General features: G+C 39.3%; 1 protein-coding gene across 1 annotated transcript in view; it reads left to right on the top strand.

Moving 5' to 3' along the window:
- si:ch211-26b3.4 (connector enhancer of kinase suppressor of ras 2) overlaps positions 1-27,530 on the top strand; it is an 88,376-nt gene that overhangs the window by 40,412 nt on the left and 20,434 nt on the right. Inside the window, exons 6-12 of the mRNA XM_059345812.1 lie at positions 5,038-5,157; positions 9,400-9,459; positions 9,611-9,679; positions 14,588-14,734; positions 22,556-22,683; positions 23,714-23,925; positions 26,629-26,837. Of these exons, the coding sequence (XP_059201795.1) occupies positions 5,038-5,157; positions 9,400-9,459; positions 9,611-9,679; positions 14,588-14,734; positions 22,556-22,683; positions 23,714-23,925; positions 26,629-26,837 (945 nt within the window). The remainder of the gene's footprint in view (positions 1-5,037; positions 5,158-9,399; positions 9,460-9,610; positions 9,680-14,587; positions 14,735-22,555; positions 22,684-23,713; positions 23,926-26,628; positions 26,838-27,530) is intronic.

Below are 27,530 nucleotides of genomic sequence, written 5' to 3' on the forward strand. Positions count from 1 at the left end.
ATTTCACCTCTTTATTTTGATTCAGGACAGTGCTATCCAGGTGCCAAAAAAGTTGGGTCGCTGTGTAAAATGTAAATAAAGGCAGTCCGCATACAGTTGAGGATTTATATATATATATATATATATATATATATATATATATACAACAAGATAAAGGTTTATCGGTTTGAACATAAAATTTACTGTGTTTTTACAGTTTCCATTTAAATATGTGTCAGAAAGTATTAGCATATTATGGCTTTCTTTTTTCCCCCAACTTTTTTGGAATCAGGGCTGTATTTCAATTGCTCTTATGTGTCAAGTTAATTATATAAAATAAACAGTGGTTGAATTAAACTAAGTACATTTACTCAAGTACTGTCCTTAAGTACAATTTTGAGGTACTTGTACTTTACTTGAGTATTTCCATATTATGTAACTTTATACCATTGAGTTGTTGCCATGTGCGATGTAGCCTGATTGAACATGCTAATGATGGTATTTAAGGAATTTGAATCAGGTATTTTAAGCTATTAATCAGTAGGAATGCCTGATTACTTTTGCCATTGACCAAACACAATAATAATACAATAAAGTAATAATTATTATTTTTCACGTTTCAAAATAGTTTTCAATCTCTAAAAATACCCCCAGCAACCTATACATTTACAGCACATGTGCCAATAAAAATAAATTAAAATACTGCTTACATTTTAATGCATCAATAAAATCCAGTAGTATAACTACATGTAGAACCTCTGGAAGGTCTGCATAGCAAATATTTAACTTTTTATACCTATAATTTGCTTACTGATAGAAACTCACAGAAAGGAGAGTTTTAACTCAGGTGTTTTCACATGGTGGTGGTGGTTTGACTGAAGTGATGTATGGAGTTTGATGGAGACAGACTTATAGTATATGAGGGAGTCTCTGGTGTGTATCCAGCGTGGGGCTCAGACCTGTTTAATGCTCTGGTCTGCTGTAGCTACTGTAGCAGCAGTTGTACGTTTGTCAGCTTCTGCTCAATAATGCAAAACTCCCTGCTACTCTGCTCCTCCAGACTACAGCCTGCAGCAATCAAATGGACAGGATAGTGTGTGTGTGTGTGTGTGTGTGTGTGTGTGTGTGTGTGTGAGAGAGAGAGAGAGAGAGAGAGAGAGAGAGAGATAAGATATGAGCATGTGTGAGTCTGTGTGTCTGATGGAGCGTGAAGTGTGTATGAGTGTGTGTGTTTTTATGTGCATGCATGCATAAGGATGAGAGGAATTACATAAGACTGTCCTAGTTGTGTGTTTTTCCTTTTCCCTTGTTTTCTCCCCTTTCCTCCCTCCCAGACTCTCCCTCCCTCTCCTCCCTCCCCTACCTCCCCTTCTTTCTCCTCCTCCCCTTCCCTCCCCTTCTCCCTCTCTCCATCCTTCCCTTTGTCTCTCGGCTCAGGTTTATATTTGCAGCGTATGCTCATGCATGTGGAGTAGATGCATGGAAGGTGCGAGTAGATGGGGATGAAAGCGAGAGAGGAGTGAGGGAGGTGGTGGGTGAGGAGGGGAGGGGGGGGTTGTGTGCAGCCAGAGCTTAATCCATTTGGCAGCGTACTATGTCTGGCTTTCTGTTTGACTGCTCTTAAATCTCACGCCAGCCAGCCACATAAGTTAACTTCCCTATAATCTGCGCTCTGATTCTCCGGAGGCGTGTCAGATCAAGACTGGGTGTGTCAGAGCTGGAGGAGTTGAGAGTCCCCACACTGGTAACTGGCCTTTTGTATCTTGGCCCGTGTTAATCCCAGGTCAAGACTATTAGACCAATGATCAAAGAGGGATACAAGCAGAGCCGCAACATTGTCGCTGGCTGTGGTTCCCAGCTGGGGACTTGACATGTTATATACGGTTCTCTATATATACTCTGCTTCTGCTTCTCCCCTACTTATTTCTCACTTATTTCCCCTTTCATTTTTTTTCAAATTAAAGGGGACATATTATGCACATTTCCAGGTTCATACCACAGACTGTATAAATAATGGACGTAGTGACATTACCCATTGGTTTGTGGCCTGTTTGAGGCATCGAGTTCAGTGTCACACTCGTCGCCATCTTGTTTTTGGAAACGGGGAGCAGACCATATCTGGACTGTGAAGGAGCGAGAGGGATCTGACGACACTGACGACACGCCTTTCTACACCTCAACCTGACTGAGAGAAGCCGCTGCTAATTCATGCATTGACTGGAGCATTAACTGGGATGTTCATTTTGGCAAAAAACATAAAGAAAATGTACGTTACTTACCTGAAAAAATGAACTGCGACTCCTTGGAGTGTCTGTTAGTCCAACCAAACTCTGAACAAGACATTTTTAATGAACAAAATCAAAATACAGTGTGAAAAGGTATATCTTACCATTAGGAATGACACTTGACTCAGCAGCCGTTTGAACGAGAGTGTAGCAACTCCAGTCCACTTCGTGGTGATGATGTACCTGTAAACGACAAGGAAGTAATTGTAAAAAAGACTAGAGTGAAGCTTACTTTTTGCATCCAAAATGTTTCCATACTGGCTCAGTTTGAGTTATCCTAGTTTGAGTAGCTCTTCTGTATCTTGTCTCATCGCCCCCAAAATACGTGAACTGTTTAGGAAACAAATACATGTTTTTTGTCACATTCACCTCAACTGAGCTCCTTCAAGTGAAGTTCCTCAGCTCCTCAGTGAATTGAGCAGACACTTCTGACAAACATAATACAGTAATAACGTTGTCATATTGCATCGTGTCCACATGCTGTTAACATTTCTTTATGACAAGAGAACATCTCTCTCTCTGTTGATAGAAAAATGCAAATAAAAAATGCAAAAAAAAAAAAAAAACGTTGCCAGGCATACTTTCACAGATATAAATATACCTCAGTGGCTTGCCCAGGTATAGACTATACATGGAAAACACTGTAAACACAATTGGATTTAGTGCCATAAAGTCATTGGCTACATTTCAATTTGCCAGAATATGTCATAATGACAAATTCCTGTTCAGCCGGTTGCGTGAAAATTAAACTGTTATAGGTTTATACACTGGACTGGACTATATATATATATATATATATATATATATATATATATATATATATATATATATATATATATATATATATATATATATATAGTGACATCACAAGCTTACAGAAGTCTTGACGTTTCCTTTAAAAGCACAGTTTAAAGTCTTTTGTGCATATCTCTTTAGATTTAGTATTAAGATATTTTCAAAGTAATTATAAAGCATCTTTTCCATATTTATAGAAAAATTTGACATGGAAATGTCATTTTTTTTTATATCGGACCTTTAAAATGCATGAAACAGCCGTGGGTATCCCATTACATAATTGGTACACGTTGACAAGAACATAATATTACTGTCTGTATAAACAGAAAACTAAACAGGCAGAGTGATGTTCAAATAACTGACCCAGATAAATATGGAAGTGTGTGTGTGTGTGTGTGTGTGTGTGTGTGTGTGTGTGTGTGTGTGTGTGTGTGTGTGTGTGTGTGTGTGTGTGTGTGCGCGTGCGTGTGCGTGTGTGTGTGTGTGTGTGTGTGTGTGTGTGTGTGTGTGTGTACGTGTGCGTGTGTACGTGTGCGTGTGTGTGTGTGTGTGTGTGTACGTGTGTGTGTGTGTGTGTGTGTGTGTGAGCAAGAGGCAGAGAGAGCATAAGCATCACATAGCCAGCTCACTGAAGATCCTCCACCTTTCTCTCACGCTGAATGAATCACAGGCTCTTAGCTATAGCTTGTGTGTGTGTGTGTGTGTGTGTGTGTGTGTGTGTGTGTGTGTGTGTGGGCTTGCACTACATGTGTGTGTTGAAGATCTCCTGTGTTCATTTCATAACCATAATCCGGTAATTGCTCATTAGGATTGAGATCTGAAGATTATTTTATGCAGGGTTCACCACTGTCATGCTGCTTGTGTGATTGCAGACAACATATATTCTCTTATATGTCTGTTAGGTTGCAGCATACGTGTGTGTTTGAGTGTGTTTGTGTGCGTGTGTGCACTCGAGCATCGAAGCAATGAGGCAGGATAACCAGGGTAACGGTCTCTATATACCCACTGTAGTCAGTCAGCCAAGATTAGAAGGCAGAGATGTTGCTGATGATAAATTAACTTGCATGCGTGACCAAGCAGACAAATAGCCTGAAAAACAGTCAAGGTTTATTTAGAACAAAGGCACACTGTAAAAAAAGATAAACAATAGCTACTCAATAAAATTGAGGCAACAGATTGCACACAACATTCTTAATTAAATCTAGCTACGTTACAAGTTGAGTAAAGAACAACTTAACAGGAAGTGCCTGTCATTTAAAAACGGACTAATTCTATTGTGTTGGATTCATTCAAAATTCTCTTGATTTAGAATTACATACACATAAAGATTATATTTAATGTGATCAAAATAAGTAGATTCTATCTCAAACATTTTTATATTAAAGTTACTTAAACAACTGCCTCAAAATCAAGGATGCATTTATGTTGAATACATTTTATCAAATATATTAAGTAAAATGAAATGACAACAGAATAATTTTTACAGTGTATTTGCTCAGATGCACTACACATTAGGTAATATGTATTAGTGGAAAAAAAATACAGCACAGATAATCTAAGTACGCTACAATGTCTGGGTAAAAATACCCCCCCAAAAGTGACAGATAACAACAAATGAAATCTGTGCTCTGTAATTTAGATGTTAGAAAATGCCATGTGGGCTCCTCGGGGTTTGCTGGTATCGGTGATGTGTTGTTCTGTCTGTGACAATGTCTTGTGGGCATGCCTGTGGACAGACTGTGACAGGAAACAGTTTGTGTGCTGGAGTGATGGAAGTGGCGATGTGGAACAATCTGATGAAATGATTTCTGTTTCACCTCCTCCAGCTAGGTCACGGCATCCCTCGCGGACCAAAACCAATCTCAATAACTTTCCGTCTTTCTCTTTTTGCCACTCACTCATTCTCTCTCTCTCTTTCTATCTTTTCTTGTCTTTATTTTTTCCCTTTTGCTTTCTTTACCTCCCATGCCCTCTCCAGTGTAAGACCTTAGCGGGGATATGTGACCACATCATCTCTCTGTCGTCGGACTCTCTGGTCTCCCAATCGGCCCATCTGGAGGTGGTCCACCTTACCAGCATCATGCCCAGTGAAGGGCTGGTAAGGACACACCTGAGCATGCACACACATGAATTCACCACAGCTGTTAAGTTAAGTTTACATGCTTTATTGTCCAAAAAACACATTATTTTTCTCATACCACTGGTTGAAACATCTTTATAAATTTGCCGTCATGAAAAAGCCCACTCTGCTCTGATTGGTCGGAACTTTCTACTGTTAAAAATCACCAATGAAAGCTTAACAAATGACACACTTAGGGAGAAATTAACAACACTGGAAATTCAAGATAACATGTTTCTCTGATATAAGCAGTGGTGGAATGTAACTAAGTACATTTACTCATGTACTGTACTTAAGTACAGTTTTGAAGTATGTGTACTTTTATTGAGTATTTCCATTTTATGTAACTTTATACTTCTACTCCACTACATTTAGCTGACAGCTTTAGTTACTTTTTTAAATTAAACCTCATAACAGTATTAAGTAGTTAAAATGAGCCCTGTTTTTACAAAAACACTACTCACATAAATGCATCAATACAAATAATCTAATAATATATTTAGAATATATAACAGTCTGAGCAGATCCATTCTGCATAATGACTCCTTTTACTTTTGATACTTTGAGTACATTTTGATGCTGAAACTTTTGTACTTTTACTGAATGCAGGACTTTTACTTGTATTGTGGTATTAGTACTTTTACTGAAGTAAGGGATCTGAATACCTTTTTCATCACTGCTTGTAAGCATGCTACATGTAACAATGTATGCAATGTAAACACTGCAGTAACATGGAGATGACAACAGAGTCTACAGAAATCTGTCATGAGGTGATGTCAGAGCGAGGTGAGAATAGAGAAACTGTTGAAAACTTAGTGTTCAAAATGATTGGAAACCTGAAGTTTTTGCTCACAGGAATTACTTTTACATATGTTTACTGCATTATTTGACTTTGGCCAAATATGAACATCCACCATTGCCTTTGTTATTATATATTATACATAATATATCTGTCTATAGTCTGTTAATTGTAACATTATATATAATATATATAATGTTACAATTAACATGTGGCTGCCACTAGGGCTGTGCATCTTCGCTGGTCTCGCGATTCGATTTGATTTGATTCCTCGATGCATCACGATACATTACATCCTTGATTTTTTTATATGACAGCACATCGTTACTTTTTAATTAATAAGTACTACTGGTCTGATAAATGTGGGTTCATTTTGTATTATTTAAAGTGCTTTACAAAATGTATAGTCGACTTTTGGAGTCAAGTTGCAACTTCTAACAACGTCCTACTGCTCTAAGGACATTCCTGATCCTGAATATGGAAAACATCACAAACATGACTTTAGTTGGAACAGACAGCAGACGGCAGATGTACTTAGGATATTAATACTAAAAGAGCATCAAACTGTAGTAAGAAACATTAATGATAACAAAAAGAAATGTGTATACTAGTGCTGTGTACTCTTCAATATAACTGAATGTTAACATAAGATATCTAAACAGCAAATTTAATTGTAAACCAAAATAAATAATAAAGGCCTCGCCTACAACCCACATTATGTGTCTAATTATCCATTATCGTTGCAGAATCATCCACATCTGTGACATTGTGATGTATCAATTATGCAATTATTTTCAACCCCCCTAGTGTCCGCCATAGTAGCAACCCTTGATAGGAAACAAACGGCTCCATGCTGCTATATTTATACAGTGACTTGACCGAAACTGATAACAAACAATGGACTTGCAAATTCACTCGATGTCCCCACATTGTCTCTGTGTACAATGAAAGGAGCTTATTTTGTTGACAAAATCATGAAACTGTTGTTTGTTATATTGTTAGGTATTTTGGTGCTTTTCGGGGGTTTTATCCTGCGTGACTTGCTGACGTTTTAACGTGTCACTGGCAACATATGGCAGAAAATAAGTAAAAGCATAATAGGTCCTCTTTAAAGATCCTCTCATCAATACTTTCATATTATCCAAATGACTGAAGCCCCTTTCACACATGCACTGTATCTCTGAAATGTTCAGGAACATTCCCTGCATGGGGTCATGTGTAAATTGGGAGCAGGGATTGAGATTCAGGGGAATCTGTACAGCCAATTTTCCACCTCAAAACCTGGTCACATTCAGGGAAAATGTGTTGTGAATGAAAACAGCAGAATTGCAGGGACAAGCACACAAAAGGTTACCTCCAGTCAACAAACGACATGTGAAAGTGGAGCGAGTGAACCAATCACAAGACTCCATGGTTACATACTTGAAACCTTGACCTGTGACATGCTTTCAAGGGGTTTGATAACTCACAAGCAAACAAGGATCCACTGGAAACAGGACAGATTGACCTCCTGTCAATCTGCACAGAGCTGAAACAGGTGAAAGTTATCGGCAGCTGTGTGAAACAGTAGAGATGCTGTAGTGTAAGATAAAATAACAGGAGTTCTCTGTGAGTGTGGCATAATGAGGCAGAAAACCAAGTCTTTTTACATGACTGAATCCAGGTCTCTACAACGCACAGGGATAATAATTAAATATTCAAGGTGTGTAAATATGCAATGCCTGCCTTTTGCACTCTTATTCATTATTTATTGCTGCGGGACTTCACCAGGTCAAAACGTGAGATGGGAACGTTTTCGCTTTTATGTCTTCAGTCAAGACTTTAGGGGGTGAAATTTAAAATACAGGCGAAGACAAATTAATGGAAAAACATTGGCAAATCTGTGGAAAAAACTTTCATACAGAGCTCAATGAGTCACTGAGTAGTTTGAAGAGTATAGAGATAGAGATTTTAGATGGTGCTTTCCACCAGAATATGTTTTGGAAGAAGAGTTCCAGTAAAGTTTAAAGATTTGGAGAATCTATGACAAGAGGCTTTTGGTCGACTGATATCTTACTTAGACATTTAATGTGAGTTAATCCTTTAATTTGTCACCCAATTATAAATTAAATGTAAATATTTCTGGGGTTCCTGTGCAGCCAGTGGATATCTAGATAACAGATACCTTGTTTAACATTGTTTACAGTCTGATTAGCAACCTGATATGCAAGAATGGATTTGGAGAGGCAGCATCTGCATATGAATGCAGATTCTTTCTTTTTTTTAAAGTGAGTAAATAGCTAAATTCAAAATTACTTTATATATCCCCTAGGGGAAATTCAGTTAGTAGGAGATAGGTCTTGTGACTCCAGTCACTGAAGGCTTTTATCAGATCTCTATATTCAGATTCCTGTCCATTCCTGATACACGCCACAGAAGCAGTGTCGTCCGAGCACATCTGGATGTGGCAGGACTCAGAGTTGTATTTGAAGTCCACTGTGTAAAGTGTGAACAGGAATGGAGCCAGAACAGTGCCTTGTGGAGTCCCTGTGCTGCTCAAAGCATTGCCAGATGATAGATGACGGCTTCTGAGATTGCTAGTGTGTTTCACTTCTCTTGCTCTCCACATGGACTGTTGACCTGCATGCAACCAAAGCCTGCTCAAACATGATTGGTCAGCACTACTTGGACTACAAGACTTTTCTGTTTGCCACTGCCTTTCAGTCCTCGCTTGGAGATGCCTCTTTTTTCCCTAAAAGGGTGCTGCCGAGTGTGCCAATAGCGGTAGAGATAAACAGTAATTGCTAATTCTGCACTGTAACTTCTATTTGAAATTTTGATTTTATCTTCCCGTTTTCAATTTTAAAAAATTATATTTGAATGTCATTTTATATATTTCTCCTTCCAATGCTTTTAATGTTTTGTGTAATGCACTTTTAATTGCCTTGTTGTTGAAAAGTGCTATACAAATAAACTTGCCTTGTATGTAATGTTCCTAAAGTTATTTTTTGTTTTATTTTTTTAATTTTTAATACTTTTTTATATTTCTGCTTCTTTATATTGTAAACTGTTAATACTTTACTATATATTTTATTTCTTTATTTTTCTTTTATTTCTAGTCAATACTGCAGTTACTATTTATTGTTATTTTGCTATCCACTTTGCTACTGTAACACTTGAAATATCCCTGTTCTGCGACTAATAAAGGAAATCTTAATCTTAATCTTAATCTTAATCGTGCTTTACAAATGGACTACAAATAGAAACTACAATAACTAAAACATCAAAATCAAAGCCAGGACTCACAATGATCAATATAAAGTAAAATCAGACTAGAGTCCAAAATAGACACAGATATAGACACAGAATCATGATGTAAAACATTCATATCATGTATATTGTGTGTATTTTTCTAATCCTCCCTTCCTGTGCTTGTGTTTCAGGGGATGTATATCAAATCGACATATGATGGACTCCATGTCATCACGGGAACCACAGAGAATGTGAGTTTTTGTTTCACTCAGGAAGACGTTCGACATCCACCGACTACAATTCACGGTCTCAGATTCCACAATGACAATGAATCCCTGATGTAATATATCCCAAATATGTTCCCATTGTCCTTTTTCTGTCCTTCAACTCCTGCCTCTGCAGTCTCCAGCAGACCAGTGTAAGAAGATCCACGCGGGGGACGAAGTGATCCAAGTCAACCACCAGACAGTGGTGAGTTAAAAGAACATTTATCCCTGTGTGTCGCCACTGCAAACTGTCCTTCGTTCTCCATTCTGAGATGTCAAGGTACATGATGTCTGCTACCACCACCACCACCAACACCACCACCACTGCCGCCATGGTGCTTCCTGTCCTGTGCCTGAGCAGCTATGTAGGCTAATTAGACTTGCTGCGGGAGCAGATTATAGGACGATTGTTACAAGACCTTTGTTCGGTCCAGTGTGATTGTCAGCTCGCTCTTTCTGGAATTTTTGTTCCCATTGTCGTAAGAACCCCTGAAGGAGTGCGTCTGGTTTGAAATGTGAACTCATGTTCCACTTTCAGACTTGAATAAGTTGTATTTCTGCCTTCAACTCATCACATCACAGGGAAGCACGAAAATTGAGCAGCCATTTTAAATGGAACGGTGCCTTGTGAGAGCATGTGATTGAGCGTGCCGTCTATTGCCTGTGCTGTCAGCTCTGGCACAAACGATTTGTTCCAGCGTTTATTTGAGATTTCTTAGGGAATGGAGAGAAGGTTTGTGTCTGTGTGTGCTTAAGTGTTTCCTCGTACAGCTCCATAGGTGCTGCTCATGTGAAAGCGTGCGAGCGGCGTTGATTGACGCGTTTGGGAGCTGCGTGTTATCTCTCTCTCTCTCTCTCTCTCCTCGGGGTGACAGTGCAGATCGCACCCTGCCAGGCTCTCAGCTCCAACCCCTCATTACTCCCTCAGCTAGACCCTCACCACTCTGATCCCTCACTCTGGGGGAGGAGATAAGCAGGGGGAGACAGAGGTGTGTGTGTGATGGGGGAAAGTCGTCAGGGGATGCTGGGATGAGGCAGAGCTGGGAGAGTGGGGCAAAAAAGGGAGGAGGAAGTAAAGAGGGACTTAGGGAGAAGAGGATGAAAAGGAAAAAGGGGGAAGAACAGCAGAGGGAAGTCTCTCGTCAAGATAGCACTTTTTTCCCTCCTAAATGGAGCTGCTGAGGAGGAAAGATGGATGCACACTACCAGCAAACTCTCTGTCAACATCACAGCTGATAAGTTTATCTAGCGAGGCTCCATATTTAAAAATTAGATTAGTGTGAATATTGAATGAACAAATTCCATTACATTATGGAATCATTATGTAGGCCTAACCCACGTATTTAGCAACAGCGCTGCTTTCATGTCTATGCATGAGCTTCTGTTTGAGACCCACTTCAAAACAGGACTCGCAGTTTTTAGCTCAGCTTCTCTTTTGAGGTAAAATGTGGAATTTGCTCAAATAACAAACTGATTGTTTGAAGAGGCAACATAATTATGTGGAGGTAATAGCATCTGGGAAAATAATGAAGACCCGGGGGATTTGAAAAACCTCTCCAGCAGCAGTTTATGCTCTATTATTATTTTCATAGGTCTCTCCCTGTTTCCCCCTGCTCTCTGTGTATTTGCATAACAGAACAGTTCTAAACTGGCCAGGTTAGGACAGGCTGTGTGTTTGCTGTTAACATACACTGTGTGCTGTCCACCATTGGTTGAATTTAACATGTTTGGCATGTTTAGCATGATCAAGATCCAGATCAGTTCAGTGAAGTCAGGATTTCCCTTTGGTATGAAAATGTCAACTGAAATGGTACAATACCAATGTGGATACAATACTTTTATTTTGCAGGAATAAAAGTATTCTTTTGATACAGGAAAGGGTTACATTATGGGAAACATGCATATCTTTTTTTTCTTGAGATAGGACAGATCTCTTTCCAGTCTAAGCTAAACTAAGCTAAACTAAGTGTCAGTGGCTGTAGGTCCATATTTAACAGGCGGATATGAGAGTGCTTTAATCTCATCTCAGCAAGAAAAGAAAACAGAGAAGTGTATGTTACAGGCAGGCCATTGATTAAAATTTGCTTGTTTGTTGTTAAAACTTGTCATCATCAACAACTGTTGTCGATAGATTCACACTCAGGCATACGAAAATCTCCTAAATAGAATAGAATAGAATAGTCTTTATTGTTATTGCACAGTGTACAACAAAATTATGGGTGCCCAACCCAATCAGTGCATAGGGCATTAAAAAAAGAGATAAAACAAAATAAAAGACACATGAAATATAAACATGAAAATGAGTATATGTCCCAAAATGCAAAAATTTAATTTTAATAAAAGAAGCCAAAGTGCTCAAATGCCAAATGTCTGAACACATGCAGCTATTAAAGTCATTTTAAGTTCAGTTCTAAAACTGGCATTTTTTTTCTTTATTTTAATGATAAATGCTGATAAAATGATAGTAAACATTCCAGATTACAAATCTCAACAGAGATTCCAGATATTGCAGGTTTCTGATATGGTAGCATTTCCTACAGTATGTTCGGTTAGATTTTCATCCCTATTTCTTTAAATAAATAAAAGTATGTCCTAGAGTGGGCAGAAGAGGACAACAGTAGTAAAGGACTCTTGTTGCTGGTGGTCGCTGGCTGAACTCAGAGCTCTGAACTGGGCCAAAGACGACAGGAAAGGCAGACACAGGCTGGCCATCATTATGTCAGGAATAAGGTCAGAGCACTTCTGTCTCTGTGTGTTTGTGAGTGTGTGTGTGTGTGAGCGTGGCAGCCTCTGCGGACACTTCCAGTAGCTGAGACCAGTGTAGCCAATCAATGGCCTGACGAGTGCTGCGAGCTCTGGAGACAGGCTGGCCCAACCAGAAACACTGCAGTCAGCACTTCTTTCTTACTCCTTTAGCACCTCTCTCTCTCTCTCTTCCCTCGAACTAAACTGTACTGACTACACCATGGTTTATTTTAATGTGTTTTCACATCAGTAGTACAGGGACAGTGTGGTATCTGGCTGCACTGGTAGCCACAAAGTGTAAAGATTTAGTAAATGATGTCATGTATAGAGGGTGCAAAGACAGTGTCTGAGGCATGGTGGTGAGATAGTTTCTTGTAGTAGCAGTAGTAGGGCTGCAGTTATTTTCTTGATTATTCAATTAACTGAAAAAAACAAAAACCACGGTGATATTTATTTTTTCTTTATTTAGATTATGTGAGTGATGATTATGCAAATTCGCTAATTGCAGCCAAAGTTTTTGGACATTACAGAAATTACCTCTGGGAAAATTAGAGCTTTGGAAGTGACAAATTTCAGACTCATGGCAACTAAAGTTGTTCCTGTTTAAAGGCGTCATCTAGCTTTTATTGTATTTTCGTATCATCAAAAGTTTGTGTAATATATTTTGTTGACCCAATTTATATCAATGAGGCTTGACTAATAGAAAGACTTCTCATTATAGCAGAATACAGCTCCCTGAAACAGTTTCAACAAGATCTGAACTTCATAACCTTCATGGAGGTAAAATCTATTACAGGGCTGCTGTAGACTCCATTCATTTTTGCCAAGATGTGGGTCAGATAGAGCACGTTTAGAAGAATTTTGCAATTTATTGTAAGAGAATAAGATAAAAATCCAAATACATTTGCTTTAGATGACCTATAACCAGTGGAGGAAGAAGTATTCAGATCTTTTACTTAAGTAAAAGTACTAATACAAACTGCAGAATTACTCCACTACAAGTAAAAGTCCTGCTGATACTTTTGTAAAAGTACAAAAGTATCAGCATCAAAATGTACTTAGTATTTAAAGTAAAAGTACTCATCGTGCAGAATGGACCCACTTAGATTGTTTTATATGTTCTAATATATATATATTATTAGATTATTTTTGTATTGATGTATTTATGTAAGCAGTATTTTAATTTCCTTCAAGAGCTCATTTTAACTACTAAAATATGATGATGTTGAATTTAAAAAAAAACAACTTATTATCACTTTAAATGTATCATAATTTTCATGTCAAAAGTAACTAAAGCTGTCAGCTAAATGCAGTGGAGTAAAATGTACAATATTTAAAATCTAGTGGAGTAGAAGTAAATAGTTACATAAATTGGAATTAGTCAGTACAAGTACCTCAACATTTTACTTAAGTAAAGTACTTGATTAAATGTACTTAGTTTCATTCAACCACTGCCTATAATGACCAAAGGCACCTTTTTCATGTAAAAAATGAATTTGACCCTGTGAGCCACTGCTCAGGAGCTATGTGAAAATGCAAATATTTTATGTACTGATTTTTTTCCTTTACCTTAGCTCTAATTTTATGCCCAAAGACAACAAAAAAACCCCAGTGTAATTTACAGTAAAATCCCGGCAGCTGTGACTCCACAGCTTCACTGTCAGACATTAAGTCGTCAGCATAAGTATGCTTTTTTGGCAACCTTACAGAAGCTGTTGCTGTTGCTGTTTGTTTACGGTACATCTCTGTGAAAAAAAGAATATATTGTAAGCTCTTTACGGTAATTGGCTTTAAAATGAACTGCTATATTATAAACCCTGTTTACGATAAACTTTTTAAAAACAACAGATATACTGTAAATCAAATTAGAGTCTGTCTCCATGATATGCATAGCACAACTGTAGGATATATTATGGTAATTTATTGCAAAGTTAAACTTTACAGTCAATTAGCAGCTGTGGTTGCCAGAATTCCATTGCAAGATATACACTACAACACACCCAGATGGTTTGTAAAGTTATTGTACTTGGCCATTGTAAATAGGACATGGGCACTCCCCCAAGGTTTAGAGTTTAAGGCACTGACCATGGACTGTCTGCAACATCCCCAGTTTGAGATGGGATATCCAGACTGATATTGGGTGAGAGGCGGGTACACCCTGGACAGGTCTCCAGACTATCACAGGGCTGATACATAGAGACAGACAATCACGCTCTCATGTTTTAGACCAGTAGTAGCAGGACCTGCGTGTGGTGGTTTTCAGCCAAAAGCTTAATATGAGTGCGTGGTGGTTTTCCTCAACAGATTTGTGGTGTACAGCTTGTGTGTGCAGCAGTTGTTTCGGTAGCCCGGTGTGTGTGCTCCTCAGGTGGGCTGGCAGCTGAAGAACCTGGTCAACGCTCTGAGAGAGGACCCATGCGGAGTCATCCTCACGCTGAAGAAAAGGCCCCAGAACACCCTGAGCTCCACGCCGGCTCTGCTCAGGAACGTGCGCTGGAAACCACTGGGCCTGCAGGTAAACACCAGTCTTAACTGCAGCATTACACCGAGCTGCACCCTGACAATGTCATTCTGAAACTGCAATGTGACCGCTCTTCCACACACTCCTGTACATGCATTATCTCACAAGGAAGGCTCTGAGGAGGGATGATTTAGCACTATGTACAGTAAGCTGAGTTGTACCTCTTGGCTTTATCTTTGACTCACTCTCAGCTCTTGTTTTTACTGCCCACACTCTGCATTCTCCTACTGGCATTTTTAAACAAATATATTCAAAGGAAACTTGTTCACTGTGTGACCTTGCATCATTCTCCTGTTGAGCATTTCAACAAATCTTTTTCTTTTACAGCCTGCCGTACAGCTGGCACAGTTCAAAGCCATTCACAAATGTGCCGGTCTCTAAACATCCATCTGAGGAGGATTTATGCATACCAAAAGCTAATATTTTTCCAGATAGAGATAAATTAAGATAGCGAAGGGGGAACATAGCTAATTAAATCTTATATTTGTAATTCTGTGACTGATTTAATTGGTATAATAAGGCTCCCTGCACAGGAGCTAGCGCGGGGCAAGGTCACCAAAAGGTCTTACCATGCTCCCGCTTGCATTCATATTCATACTTACTGAGACTTCGCTCCTGTACCTTTGCCCCAAAGAAAGAGAGTAAATTTTTAATGTACAGTAGATCTAAAAGGTGGGATGCTTGTTTGAAGGCTTACAGCTTAGAGTTTGCACACATAAGGGCAAATACTTTGTCAATCCGTCACTCATACAGAACCGAAACAGTCAGTCAAATTTTTCTACAAAGAGAGAAGGAGCTGTAGTGAGACGGATGGAGGGAAGAGGCGATGGCTGATCTGCATGACTGCTCTGTGAACTCTTGCTTCTCCATGTCTGTGAGCATATCAGTGCAGCATATAGCATGTGAGCGTGTGTTCATGTGAGAGGCTTGCACGTTCAGTTATGTTTTGTGGTTTTCTGTAATGGCCTAGAAACCATTAAAACTCTGTAATAACCATAAAAGCCGCTGCAACTTCATCACCATCTTCTGTCTCTAACAAGGCTGCTGTCTTGTTAGATCATCGCTCTAAGTTGTTACCATGAGCCTTATTGTTATATTTGTTGCACACAAACAGCAGAGGATTGTGGGAATTCTACCCTGATGGGCTGCTAAGACACGAAACGCGCCGTGAGCACCCAGATCAGAGCGCAGAGATATCTGTGGGAGAAGAGAAGAAAGGAGTGTTTTAGATTTGTTCTCTCTCAGAAAGACTGGAGCTCTTAATTATTCATAAGCAACTACAGGCAGCTCCACTGGCTCTGAAACAAGAGCCGCTACTCAGCAAATACTGGAGATAATGCACTGAATCCAAAATACCCTGCTAAACAGCCTGCGTGTGTGTGTGTGCACACATTTCTAAGCACTGCCGTATGCACGCCTGTCCATCTGTATAGTCTGTGTCTAAGTGAGTGCGTTTGTGTGCATGTTTGGACACGCATGCAGAGAGATGTTATCAGTCGAGTTGCTCCTTTGAGAGGCGAAGGAACTGGGTCACTGCACTCTGTACGCTCGGTTCTGGATACATACTGTACGTACACGCTCTCCAAAACAAACACACGTACAAACACATGCGCACTCATACCTCTAAGCCCGGTTTTTAGAGGATGAATTGTACGGCTGGGAAGTTTAGCCCAAATGTGGCAAACGTTCAGCCGGATTAAAATCGAATCCACAAAGGAAACAATTTATCTCTGCAAATTATCATGTGATTCCAGCCCCAAATCCCTCCATGGCAACCTCCTTTATTCTACTAAATAATGGCACATATCTCTCTCTCTCTCCCTCTCTCTCTTTCTGTGTGTGTGTTTGCATCCACGGTAGGATGGAGTAACAGCAATTTAATGTTCCGCTGTAATTACAGTGATGCTGGAATGATTTTTTAGGATTATGGTGTCTGCTGCGCTGCTGCAGAGTGTGCATGTTGGGAGTCATTTCATGCGTGACTGAAGGCCACATCACAGGTCATTTCACCAGGTTACACGTGTGCCACGCTTTGTCCATGACCCCGCTTTCATAAATGTGTTATATGTTTAGATACATAAATAATAACTCTTTGAAAATGCCTGCTATTTTAGGCAACATGTATTGTTGTATATGATTTATTGATGGAGCAGCTGAATGGGTGACAGGTTAGAGCTTCCTCGACATTCTTTTGGTCTACTTTTGTGTTGGCGAATGCAACTTGAAATCTCTGCCATCCCTTTGAAGAACCAAAATCCTTAACATGACACATTTTTTTCATAGCAGCAAATGTAATTAAAACAATAAAACATGAAGGAGCATTTAGTAGGTGTTCTACAGCATAGAACACCTACTAAACATGGATGAGAAGTCCTTAAAGCAGGCATGTCCAAACTATTCAAAGGGCTACGTGACTGCAGGATTTCCTTCCAACCAAGCAGAAGCACAACATACATGAGTCATTTAATCAACTGATCTCAGGGTTCAAACAGCTGATCAGTCCAATCATATTGGTTGGAACAATTCTGCTGCAGCATGGCCCTTTATGGAATAGTTTGGACAAACCTGCCTTAAAGCAACAACAAGAAACTTTTGTGTTCATTTTGGCAGCCTTGGTGGACAAATGTGGTAGTGTTTTGATGAGTTTGATGATTTTTTTTTATTTTTTTTTGCAGGATGCATTGCAGTTTGGTAATCTATTTGTACCTATGTAAGATTAACAAGTGTAATTTGTTCATCAATTGTAACAAAGTAAACTTTGTTTCAGGCATGAAAGTAAATTCATATATCGATTTAAAACCGCAAGGTATTTCATAAATGAAATAGACATATTACAGACCTGTCTAGGGGGAAAAGGGTCAAATCAGGATCTGTGTTGAATCCCACAATTCTCTCCGACCAAGGTTGACTCATGTTTTCACCCGCGCTCTATCATTATCTCTTTTTTTTTTTTGTTCTTTGGTCAATTCTTTTCTCCTTCTCTTTTCTGATCCTGCAAATCAGTCATAACCGCAAAATATAACATGGAAAATAAAATACTCTTGAGAAGAATCTCCTCCTGTGTTCTTCTGACCTGGGAAGTGTAAACATAGGCTCTTCTGGTCTGCGTGCAGTGGTAGAGAGTAACCTAATACATTCACTCAAGTACTGTACTTAAGTACAATTTTGTGGTACTTGTACTTTACTTGAGTATTTCAATTTATGTAACTTTATACTTCTACATGACTACATTTCTGGCAAATATTGTACTTTTTATTCCAATACATTTAGCTGACAGCTTTAGTTACTTTTCAGGTCAGATTTAACATAAAAAAACACGATCAATTTAAAGTGATTAGACATTTATTTTAATTAAACCTCATTCCAGTATATTAAGTAGTTAAAATGGGACTTGTCTTTACAATGTTGAAACACTCCTAACATAAATGCATCAATACAAATAATCTAATAATATATTTAGAATATATAAAACAAGTGGTTCCATTCTGCATAACGAGTACTTTTACTTTTGATACTTTAAGTACATTTTGATGCTGATACTTTTGTACTTTTACTTCAGGAAGTTTTGAATGCAGGACTTTTACTTGTAGTAATTTCACAGTGTGGTATTAGTACTTTGACTGAAGTAAGGGACCTGAATACTTCTTCCACCACTGCCTGTGTGCTGTAAATGGTTTCATCTGATTTTGTGGGGTATCAAACCCAGTGACAGGCATTAACAGTAACTATGTAGCCAGTCGTCCACTGATGGTCTTGTTTGCTTATGTAGTTGTTATAAAGCCATCAGTGTTAAGTTGAGACTGCTTCATAATCAGTTAAAAGTGCCACATTTTCAACATCTATCTATGAAAATTGACCAGACTCCATCTGCTGATGAAGTTCAGGTGATACGACCAAAAGCTGGAGAACAGCTACTAAATGGATCTTCAGGTGAGATTGTTTGGTAAACTGCTGTTTTCAAGGTTGATAGTTTAACATTGAGGTAAATATGAGTTTTTGCTTTCCAGCAGAGAGCTAGATGAGAAAATAGATCCTACTCTCTGTCTAAGCACTAAAACTACTCACATTAGCATGAAAACTGGAAGCAGCTAGCCTGGAGTCTGGTTGCCTGGCAACATCACAGTGACCAAATACCACATAAACCCATAAAACCACCACATGTCCTTACACTTTAGTTTTTGGATGGATTAAACAAACAACATAATCAGTGAGCTTTAGAGGTGGTTCTGACATATTCCTTTTTCATGTTTTTCTGGATTTATCGCAGCATGACCAGTTAAATATTCTGGACTGGACTTTGAGGCTAATTAGCTGGTTGAACATCTGGTCAGATGTCACTGGTTGTGTAGCTATTCTCAATTTAATGACATGGGACTCAGATGAGACTCTAAATTGGCCAGTATGAACAGCTTTTAATGCTATGTTTATTATTATTATTATTATTATTATTATTATTATTTTATTATAAGCGTGTCTTAAGCTCATCCGTATCAGACTATATGTTGCTCAGTAAGTTATTAAAAAAATAGCAGTTTATTGCACAATATTCTAAGTTTATTCTTGAACTGTGAAATGCCCCATTTAGTACTATTTCTTAGTTACAATACCAGGGTCTCTGCAGGTTTCCACAAGTCAAATTCAAGACTTTTTTAAGACCATAATGAATGCAATTTAAGACTCATTTCACATCCATACTGGCAAAAAACTACAAAAGACATGAAGGAAAATCGGAGGCCCGGGATTACTTACAAATTTAATTAATTTATTCACAGCTCTTTCACATTGGAATAAAACATGCTTGACCTAACTAAAAACACCAGAAGCCTCTCTATTGTGAACTAATATTTGTTTAGAACTTTAAATTCTGAATGTTTAAATTCTTTATATTTCTACAAAATCATATTTAAGACATTTTATGAGATTTTATGAGAATTTTAGACATTTTAAGACTTTTTAAGACCCTGCGAATACCCTGAATAATTTAACGTGTCTTGTCATGTTTGTTTATGTTATGACTTTCTGAGAAAGAAAAGGCAGGTTATTATCTGACTGACACTGTCATGATTTACTGGGACAGTTGAATAGAATGAAGACATTGTTAATTTTATGTAACATCTTTGATTTTCCTACTGTGACAAGTAAAAATTTCTTCAGCGACAAGGATCCATTATAGATTAAAACTCAAATTTGCGTAAACTTCCGCCAGTAAGAGATTTACAATGTTTGTAATTCTTTTAAATATTGTTTGTTATCCAGCCCTACTGTGAACTTTAAATCCACACTGTTCTTGACCCATTAAAGGAACAGACCACCCCACAATCAAAAATACATATTTTTCCTACACACATTTCCAAACACTGCTAACATAAATGCATCAATACAAATAATCTAATAATATATTTGTAACGTATAAAACAGTCTGAGTGGGTCCATTCTGCATAACAAGTACTTTTACTTTTGATACTTTAAGTACATTTTGATGCTGATACTTTTGTACTTTTACTTCAGTAAGTTTTGAATGCAGGACTTTTACTTGTAGTGGAGTAATTTCACAGTGTGGTATTAGTACTTTTACTGAAGTAAGAGATCTGAATACTTCTTCCACCACTGTGGGCGATATCTCCAACAATCTGCAAAACAATCTAGACTGAAAAATAAATCCAACATGGGGCTGCCATCCAACCATCATTAGAAACAGTTTAGAAAGGAAAGGCACTTTCAAAAAATACCTGGCAGGTGATGGAAGAACCATCTGCCCATCACAGCTTTCAGTGCATTTCTTTTCTTTTCTTTTTTCTTTTCGTGGAATGAAAAAATACACTCCACTTCTGATAAAACTGCTGCAGGATCTACGCTAACCTCTTTATTAGCCGCCATTGTTGTTTTGAACGCAATGCAAGGTAAAAATATAACTACAAGTAGCAGGAAAAATATGTATTTTGGTGTGAACTGCCCCTTTTAGTCCCTTACACAGTGAAAACATTATACAGTCATGGAAAAAAATATTAGACCACCCTTGTTTTCTTCACGTTATTGTTAATTTTAATGCCTGGTATAACTAAAGGTACATTTGTTTGGACAAATATAACGATAACAACAAAAATAGTTCATAAGAGTTTGATTTTTAATGGTTTTCTTCATAATAATTTTGGTTATGATCAAGTAAACCATGGAAAATGTCTAGATATCAGCTCTTAAATTCAACTCTTATGAGCTATTTTGTTCATTATATTTGTCCAAACAAATGTACCTTTAGTTGTACAGGGCATTAAAATAAACAGAAATTGATGGAAAATGGTGGTCTAATAATTTTTCCGTGTGTGTGTTGTGTGTGTAACTGCATGTGTGCATGTGGAGGTGGTGGGAAGGGAATATTGGTCTGGAGAGGATTTGAGCAGCAGGTTTTTTTTTGGTATTTTGGAGTGGACGCAGCAGGGGTCAGATGGTTTAAGTGCTGTTTTAACAGACTGGAATTTCGCCTGCTGTGGAGGTCCCATCTCTCTCCACTTCTACCCCCACCCCCCTTTTACCATGCAGGCAGCAGTGGGCTGTAATCACTAAATTACTGTTTTCACTCTCAGCTCCAGTCACCACACTGCACAGCTCCCCCGCCTCGCTCTCTCTCTCTCTCTCTCTCTCCCTCTCTCTCTCTCTTCCCTCTCTCCTCCACTCTTTCCCTCTGTCTCTCTCTCTTTGTCCTATTTCCTTTGCTCTCACGTCCCTCTCTTTCCACCCCGTCTTCATTATTTATCGTGGAGCCGTCTTACTGTAAGCTGCCTTCATAAGAGGAAGACTGTGAGGGAGAAGGAGATGAAGATAGAGACGGGGCCTGGGGATGGAGGCGGTGAGGGTGGTGAGGAGGGGGAGGATGGAAAGTTTGGAATATGAAATGAATTCGCCTAATGCACTGCTGATGAAATGATGAAACACTGGGCTTCCTTAATGAGAACGCTGCCCGCCTCGCCGTCGCTCGGGCTCTCTGTCTGTTTATCCATTCTGTCCACACTCTCACGTCTCCTCTCTAAAATGGAGCGTTACATACAGTAAAACACCCCCGTTTTTCAGAATCTTGAAGCCTCTTCCTCAGGGAGTAATTGCAGGCACGAGTTAAGTATTTGTCACCCCAGCTGCACTGCCTGAGAACAAACATAATTCACTTGAAATTTTGGCGTTGGAGTTTCTATGACATCAGAAGCGAGGTGCCCTGTCCTCGTGGAGAGACCTGATGACAAATGAATCTACATGTCCTTGAGTCAAGCTGAGGTAGGAGGCCACGCAAGCTTTCCTCTGAGGAGGAGAGGAGAGGAGAGGAGAGGAGAGGAGAGGAGAGGAGAGGAGAGGAGAGGAGAGGAGAGGAGAGGAGAGAAGAGGAGAGAAGAGGTTGGGTTGGGTTGTCATGGGAACAGACATGGAGAGCCCTGTGTGAGTGAAGAGGCTTGAGACAAAATGACAGAATAGTGAAGCGATTGAACGTGGGAGAAGCTGCACAGTCAGACAAATATATATATAAAAAAAGACAACACACACAACATGGCAGCAGCTGTGTGGAAATAACTCTCTTGTTTGCAATTCAGTGTTAAAAGGAGTGCGAGCTGCAGAACAAGGAAGATAACAACAAATAAAAAGGTTCCCTTTTCCCTCGTAACACCGTAAACTGTGTGCTTGTTTGTTTTTACTGTGAGGCTGGAAAAGATCTAATGCTCACTTTCTGCAGGTTGTGCTCCACACCCCCCTCACCATCCTCCAATTATGACTCAATAAAAAAAAAAGGTGCGAGTCATTCTCTCCTTCTTCCTCTCCTCTCTCTCCCTTCAGCCGGTGCCCACCAGTCCCACCAGCACCTCCCCAACGCCTGGTGGAACTTTGGGCATGTCCAAAATGGACGCTCCGAGCATGCAGGACGTTTATATCCTCTCCCCAGTCTCCGGACTCTACGGCACCAGGTCAGCTTTCTTGCACACACAGATGTTTGATGATGCCGATTATGTTGATTATTATTATTATCGTCCTGCTGATGACATCGATTATGCTGCAGATGATGTAATGATGGGTCTAGTAGTACTAAAATCTCCCGACATATAAATGAGCTTTTCTTGGTAGTAGGATACTACAACTATTAGGGAAAATCTGCTTTTATGTATATATTTGGTTTATATATATATATATATATATATATATATATATACACACACATTGATAGAGAAATCCTGTTACATGCCACATTAAAGGAAAAGTTATTTCTGTATTATTTTGTGTCAACATATCCCATGAGTCAATAAACAACCAAAGAGTTTCACAGTAAAAGCCCAAGAAATTAAACAATTAAAAAAATAATATACATAATACATTCTTAGTCCCAGAGTCCCAAACACATGACACACATGAATGAGGCACACTGCTGCTGCTGCTTTTGCTGTAAATACTCAGTAATGCCCCAAATGTTCATAAATCCGCAACAGAAAATAGTCCCCAGATGTAAATATTTATACCTGTTTGGATAAGGTTTGCTATAAACTACAGATCCTAGATGTTTTAGGGAGATTACTGAGCTTTTAAAACACAACACTACCTGTATAGTACATATGTGACACATAACAGACAAGTTTTAAAGTCTGTGTCGTGTTAGTGATCTTGGTCTGGTTTGATCGTGGTCTTTGCGTGAGAATTGTTAACAATGAGAAAAAGAAGCTTGATGCTTTAAGGGCAACTGAAAAGTCTGTAAAGACAATGTCATTTTATTTGCATACATGTTTCACCAGATCACACACTGAAGTACTGAATTGATGAGTCAATCAACAACACAATAAACAACAAACGATTTCACAATAAAAAGCCCAAGAAATTAAACCATCTCATATTTTGTACTCCAATTGTCTTTTATTCTTATTGATTATGTTGATTATTATTATTATTATCGTCCCGCTGATGACACCGATTATGCTGCCGATGATGTAATGATGATGCTGTCTCTAGGGAGGAGATGGGTCTGATGTCATGCGACGACATCAGCCGCTACAGCGTGAGCTCACAGTCCGGCTCCAAAGGTTCAGAGGCAGTCAGCTACTACCTAGACCAGGACAGCGGTCAGTACTTCTCCCTGCTGGAGGGAGACGGACCCCCGGGACCTGACTACGACAGGGGCCGCAACACGGGGGTTCGCCGGCGGGACAAGACCCCCACACATGGTAAGGTGGAGAGCACTGTTTGGCAGTGTGAATGGGGCAGTAATGGCTCTGGCCCTTTGTTTGTTTTTGTTTTTTTAGAACAGCATGCTGTCTCCCACCACTTTCTTTCACCTCCTCCTTTTGTGTTCATCACTCACTTCATGGCTCCGCTTCTTTGTGTCTTTACCTCGCGTTCGCACGTCCCAAAAACACTGATCACATGCCAACGGGTCAGTCCAAGAACACTGTGTCCAGCTCCCTGTCTGCCCCACCAACTGTGTCACCCTTGTCCAAGACAGCCTCCCAGACATCCTGTACCTTGTTTTGGAGACTCTCGAGGGGCCAATGATGCACAAGGCAAGGGTCATGTGCAGTGTTGATTTCATGAACGAAAACTATGACTAAAATGTGCATTAATGACCCTTTTTTCCATGACTAAGACAAGGTAGCACTGACGTCATTTGATACTAACTGTGACTTTATCAATATTGAATATTCTCAAGAAAAAGATTAGACTAAAATGTAGATTTGAAAATAAAAACTTCATCAAAATGAGAGACAATTATCTCTTTTTTTTTTCAGTGCGGCAGTTTAATTTCCTGTCATATCACTACTGACTACAGTGGCAGCCCAAAAAGAGCAGAGTCAGAAAGACTCAGAGTACCTGTATTATTTACATTGATACCATTAGACCACTATACCAGGCACTTTATACAAAGCTGCATTCTTAATTTTTGAGCCAGTGTTTTTCATCAAATAATGATTGGTTTTTGCCGCATACTCTGCCCTCGTTATCCCTTTTACACTGGTGTCAGATGCAGCCGACAGCTGTTTTTCACAGCTCATTTTTAACAAAATGTTTTAAAAAGCTGACTTAATGCTACCTGCCCAGGAACTAAGGGCAGAAAGACAAAATTACAACTAGCTAGTAAACATAATGGAGCATTTAGCCTCCTAAAAGGATTCTTCACACAGTAGAAACATAAGCATACCCACTTTATCAACTATTTTAGCCTAAATGGGGCCATAATTTACCAAATTAGCGTCATTCTGTAATTCTGTAAAATGTGTACTGACATAATAAATCAAGTAAGATGTAGGGTCATTTTCTCATAGACTTCAATACAATGTGACTTCATTTTGCAACCAGTGGAGTCGCCCCCTGCTGACCATGAGAAATAATGCAACTATAAAGCACTTCAACGTTGCCTTCACTATTCAGGCCATGTCCACTTCTTTAATACATCTATGCTGCCAATACAGGTGCATCTAAATAAATTAGAATATAATAGAAAAGTTTATTTGTGTCAGTAATTAAATTCAAAAAGTGGAAATAACACATTATACAGATCCATTACACACACAATGAAACATTTAATGTCTTAATGTATTTAATTTCTTCTAATTATAATGATTATGGCTTACATTTAATGGTGACCTAAAATTCAGTGTCTCAAAAAATGTAAATTTTACAAAAGACTAATTTTGAAAAAGTATGTTTAATATGGAAACGTTGGCCTCTGAAAAGTAAGTCCATCTATATGACTCAATACTTGGTTGAGGCTATTTGACTTAAACTACTGGAAATGGACTTTACCATGATAATGTAATGTATTGAGATGCACCTGTAGAAAGCGAACTTGTCATTATGACCTGAAAATAAGGCCGTGTGACCTTTGCCTTGCATGCCCCAGCAGTCCCCTGAGAGTCTCCCGTCCCTCCCCCCTCACCTGCACACACTTTGTCTCACCTGTCCACCCCTCCAGCTGTCTCCCACGCTGTCTCACAGTCACCGCCTTCCCGAGACACTCTCAACTCCCTCCCCCTAGACGACTCTCTGACTGCTGATTGGTCCTTCCAGGTGACCTCAGGCCCGTTTCCATGCCTCCCGAATATAACTGGATGGCCGAGGCCAAGGAACCCAGCATGGGCAAGAGAGGGAGCCGAGGTACACACACACACACGAACACACGCATAAACACAGCCCCTCACACAAAACTAATCGGACGGGTGCGGCGCTTTGCTCCATACTCAGCTCAACACATTTCAGCTCATCCTCTGGTTATCCATGGTGGTGTGGTTGTGTGAGGATACATATCTGCCAGGTATGTATCTGACAGAGCGACAAGTAAACATAAATGCAAGGAAATTGCATTTATACAGCCGCTCTGGAAATGAGGGTATTTCTATGTGACCAATTCTAACCAACTTCAGCGTTTTGCGGTGAGACTCGATCTGTATTCGACCCGAGGATCCTCCACTCTACCATCAGAAAGTCAATGAATAACATTAAAGCACAATGGTACTGTCTGTGGTCTGCCTTTCTTCTCCTTCTCTTTCTCTCTCAGTCACTTTTTCACATTTAAGCATATATGGATAATAAACAAATTAGGTGAGAAGCTTTTTCTCGCAGAATAAAACTTTCTGTGACTGACAGGATTTAGCAGTAGTGCCCTCCAAATCAGCATAATCATTGCAAACAGATTAGCTGTATGTCCCCGGCTGTGGATCCATATCAGATACGACAGCTCTGAGGCACTTTTATCCCTTTCTGTTCTGGTTTTTATCTGTAAGGGTCTATTCACCCTCGTCTGTTTCTACTCTAGGGTTCTCCCTCGACTCTCTGACGCTATCTCCCCTCCCCCTCTGTGGTTTTCCTACCTGTCAGTTGAGCCAGTCCGTCCTCTAACTGCTCCATGCCTCTTTATGCATCACCCCTTACAGATTCAGACAACTCCTTGCTGCGTTACCTTAGCGACGACAAGATCCTGGTGATCGAGGAGGAGCCAGAGGGCCCGGGCAGGGAGAGTCGGCGGGATTCCACCAGACGCTCTCGGCGTAAGAGCCGCAATCCCAGCAGCCCTAGCTTTCCCATCAGCCCCTCCATGCTGTCCTCCACGCTGCGCCTCGACCAGCCCCCCGACGCTTTGCCTGTACGTACACAGCCTTTAAACTGTTTAAAGTATGTATAAGTTCAGTACACTGTAAAAAAAAAAAAAATCTATTTAATTTACAGTCAAATATCGGCAGCTGTGGTTGCCAGAACTTCACCTTAAAAATTACAGTGAATGGGTTTTCTACTGTAAATTTAAATGTAAATATCAGCAAAAACTGTAATTTAGACTGAAAAGTTCCTTTATTTTTAGGGTAATTGTGTCCTTGTGACAATATGGTATTTCTACATTAATTTTACATGAAAATCTTATATTTTAACAGTAAAACTGTGTTTTCTATAGTCTTTGTATTATTCCTTGATTTACGGTAATTAAAGTGTCTTCTACGGTGATATGCAATTTTTAATTCTACACCAATGCAATTTGACAGTGTTTTACTGTAATTTCTACAAACTATTTTTTACAGTGTATGTATTTGTAAGGGAAGAGGATTGGGGCAATGTAGGAGCAAAACAAAATTAGAGAAGAATTTTTTTTTCCATTATGCAGTTCGATAAAAAAAAGTTGAAGTAACATTGTTTTCTATCTGAACAGTTAGGCCGACTGCAAGCTACAACTTGATTTTAATAAATATCATAAAATGAGCAATAACCACAATATTCAAGGGTGTAGTAGAACTAACTTGGCATAACTATTGGGGGAAATCTGCTTTTATGTAATTTATGTGGATTT

The sequence above is a fragment of the Centropristis striata genome, chromosome 12 (assembly GCF_030273125.1).
Source record: "Centropristis striata isolate RG_2023a ecotype Rhode Island chromosome 12, C.striata_1.0, whole genome shotgun sequence".
Lineage (NCBI taxonomy): Eukaryota > Metazoa > Chordata > Actinopteri > Perciformes > Serranidae > Centropristis > Centropristis striata.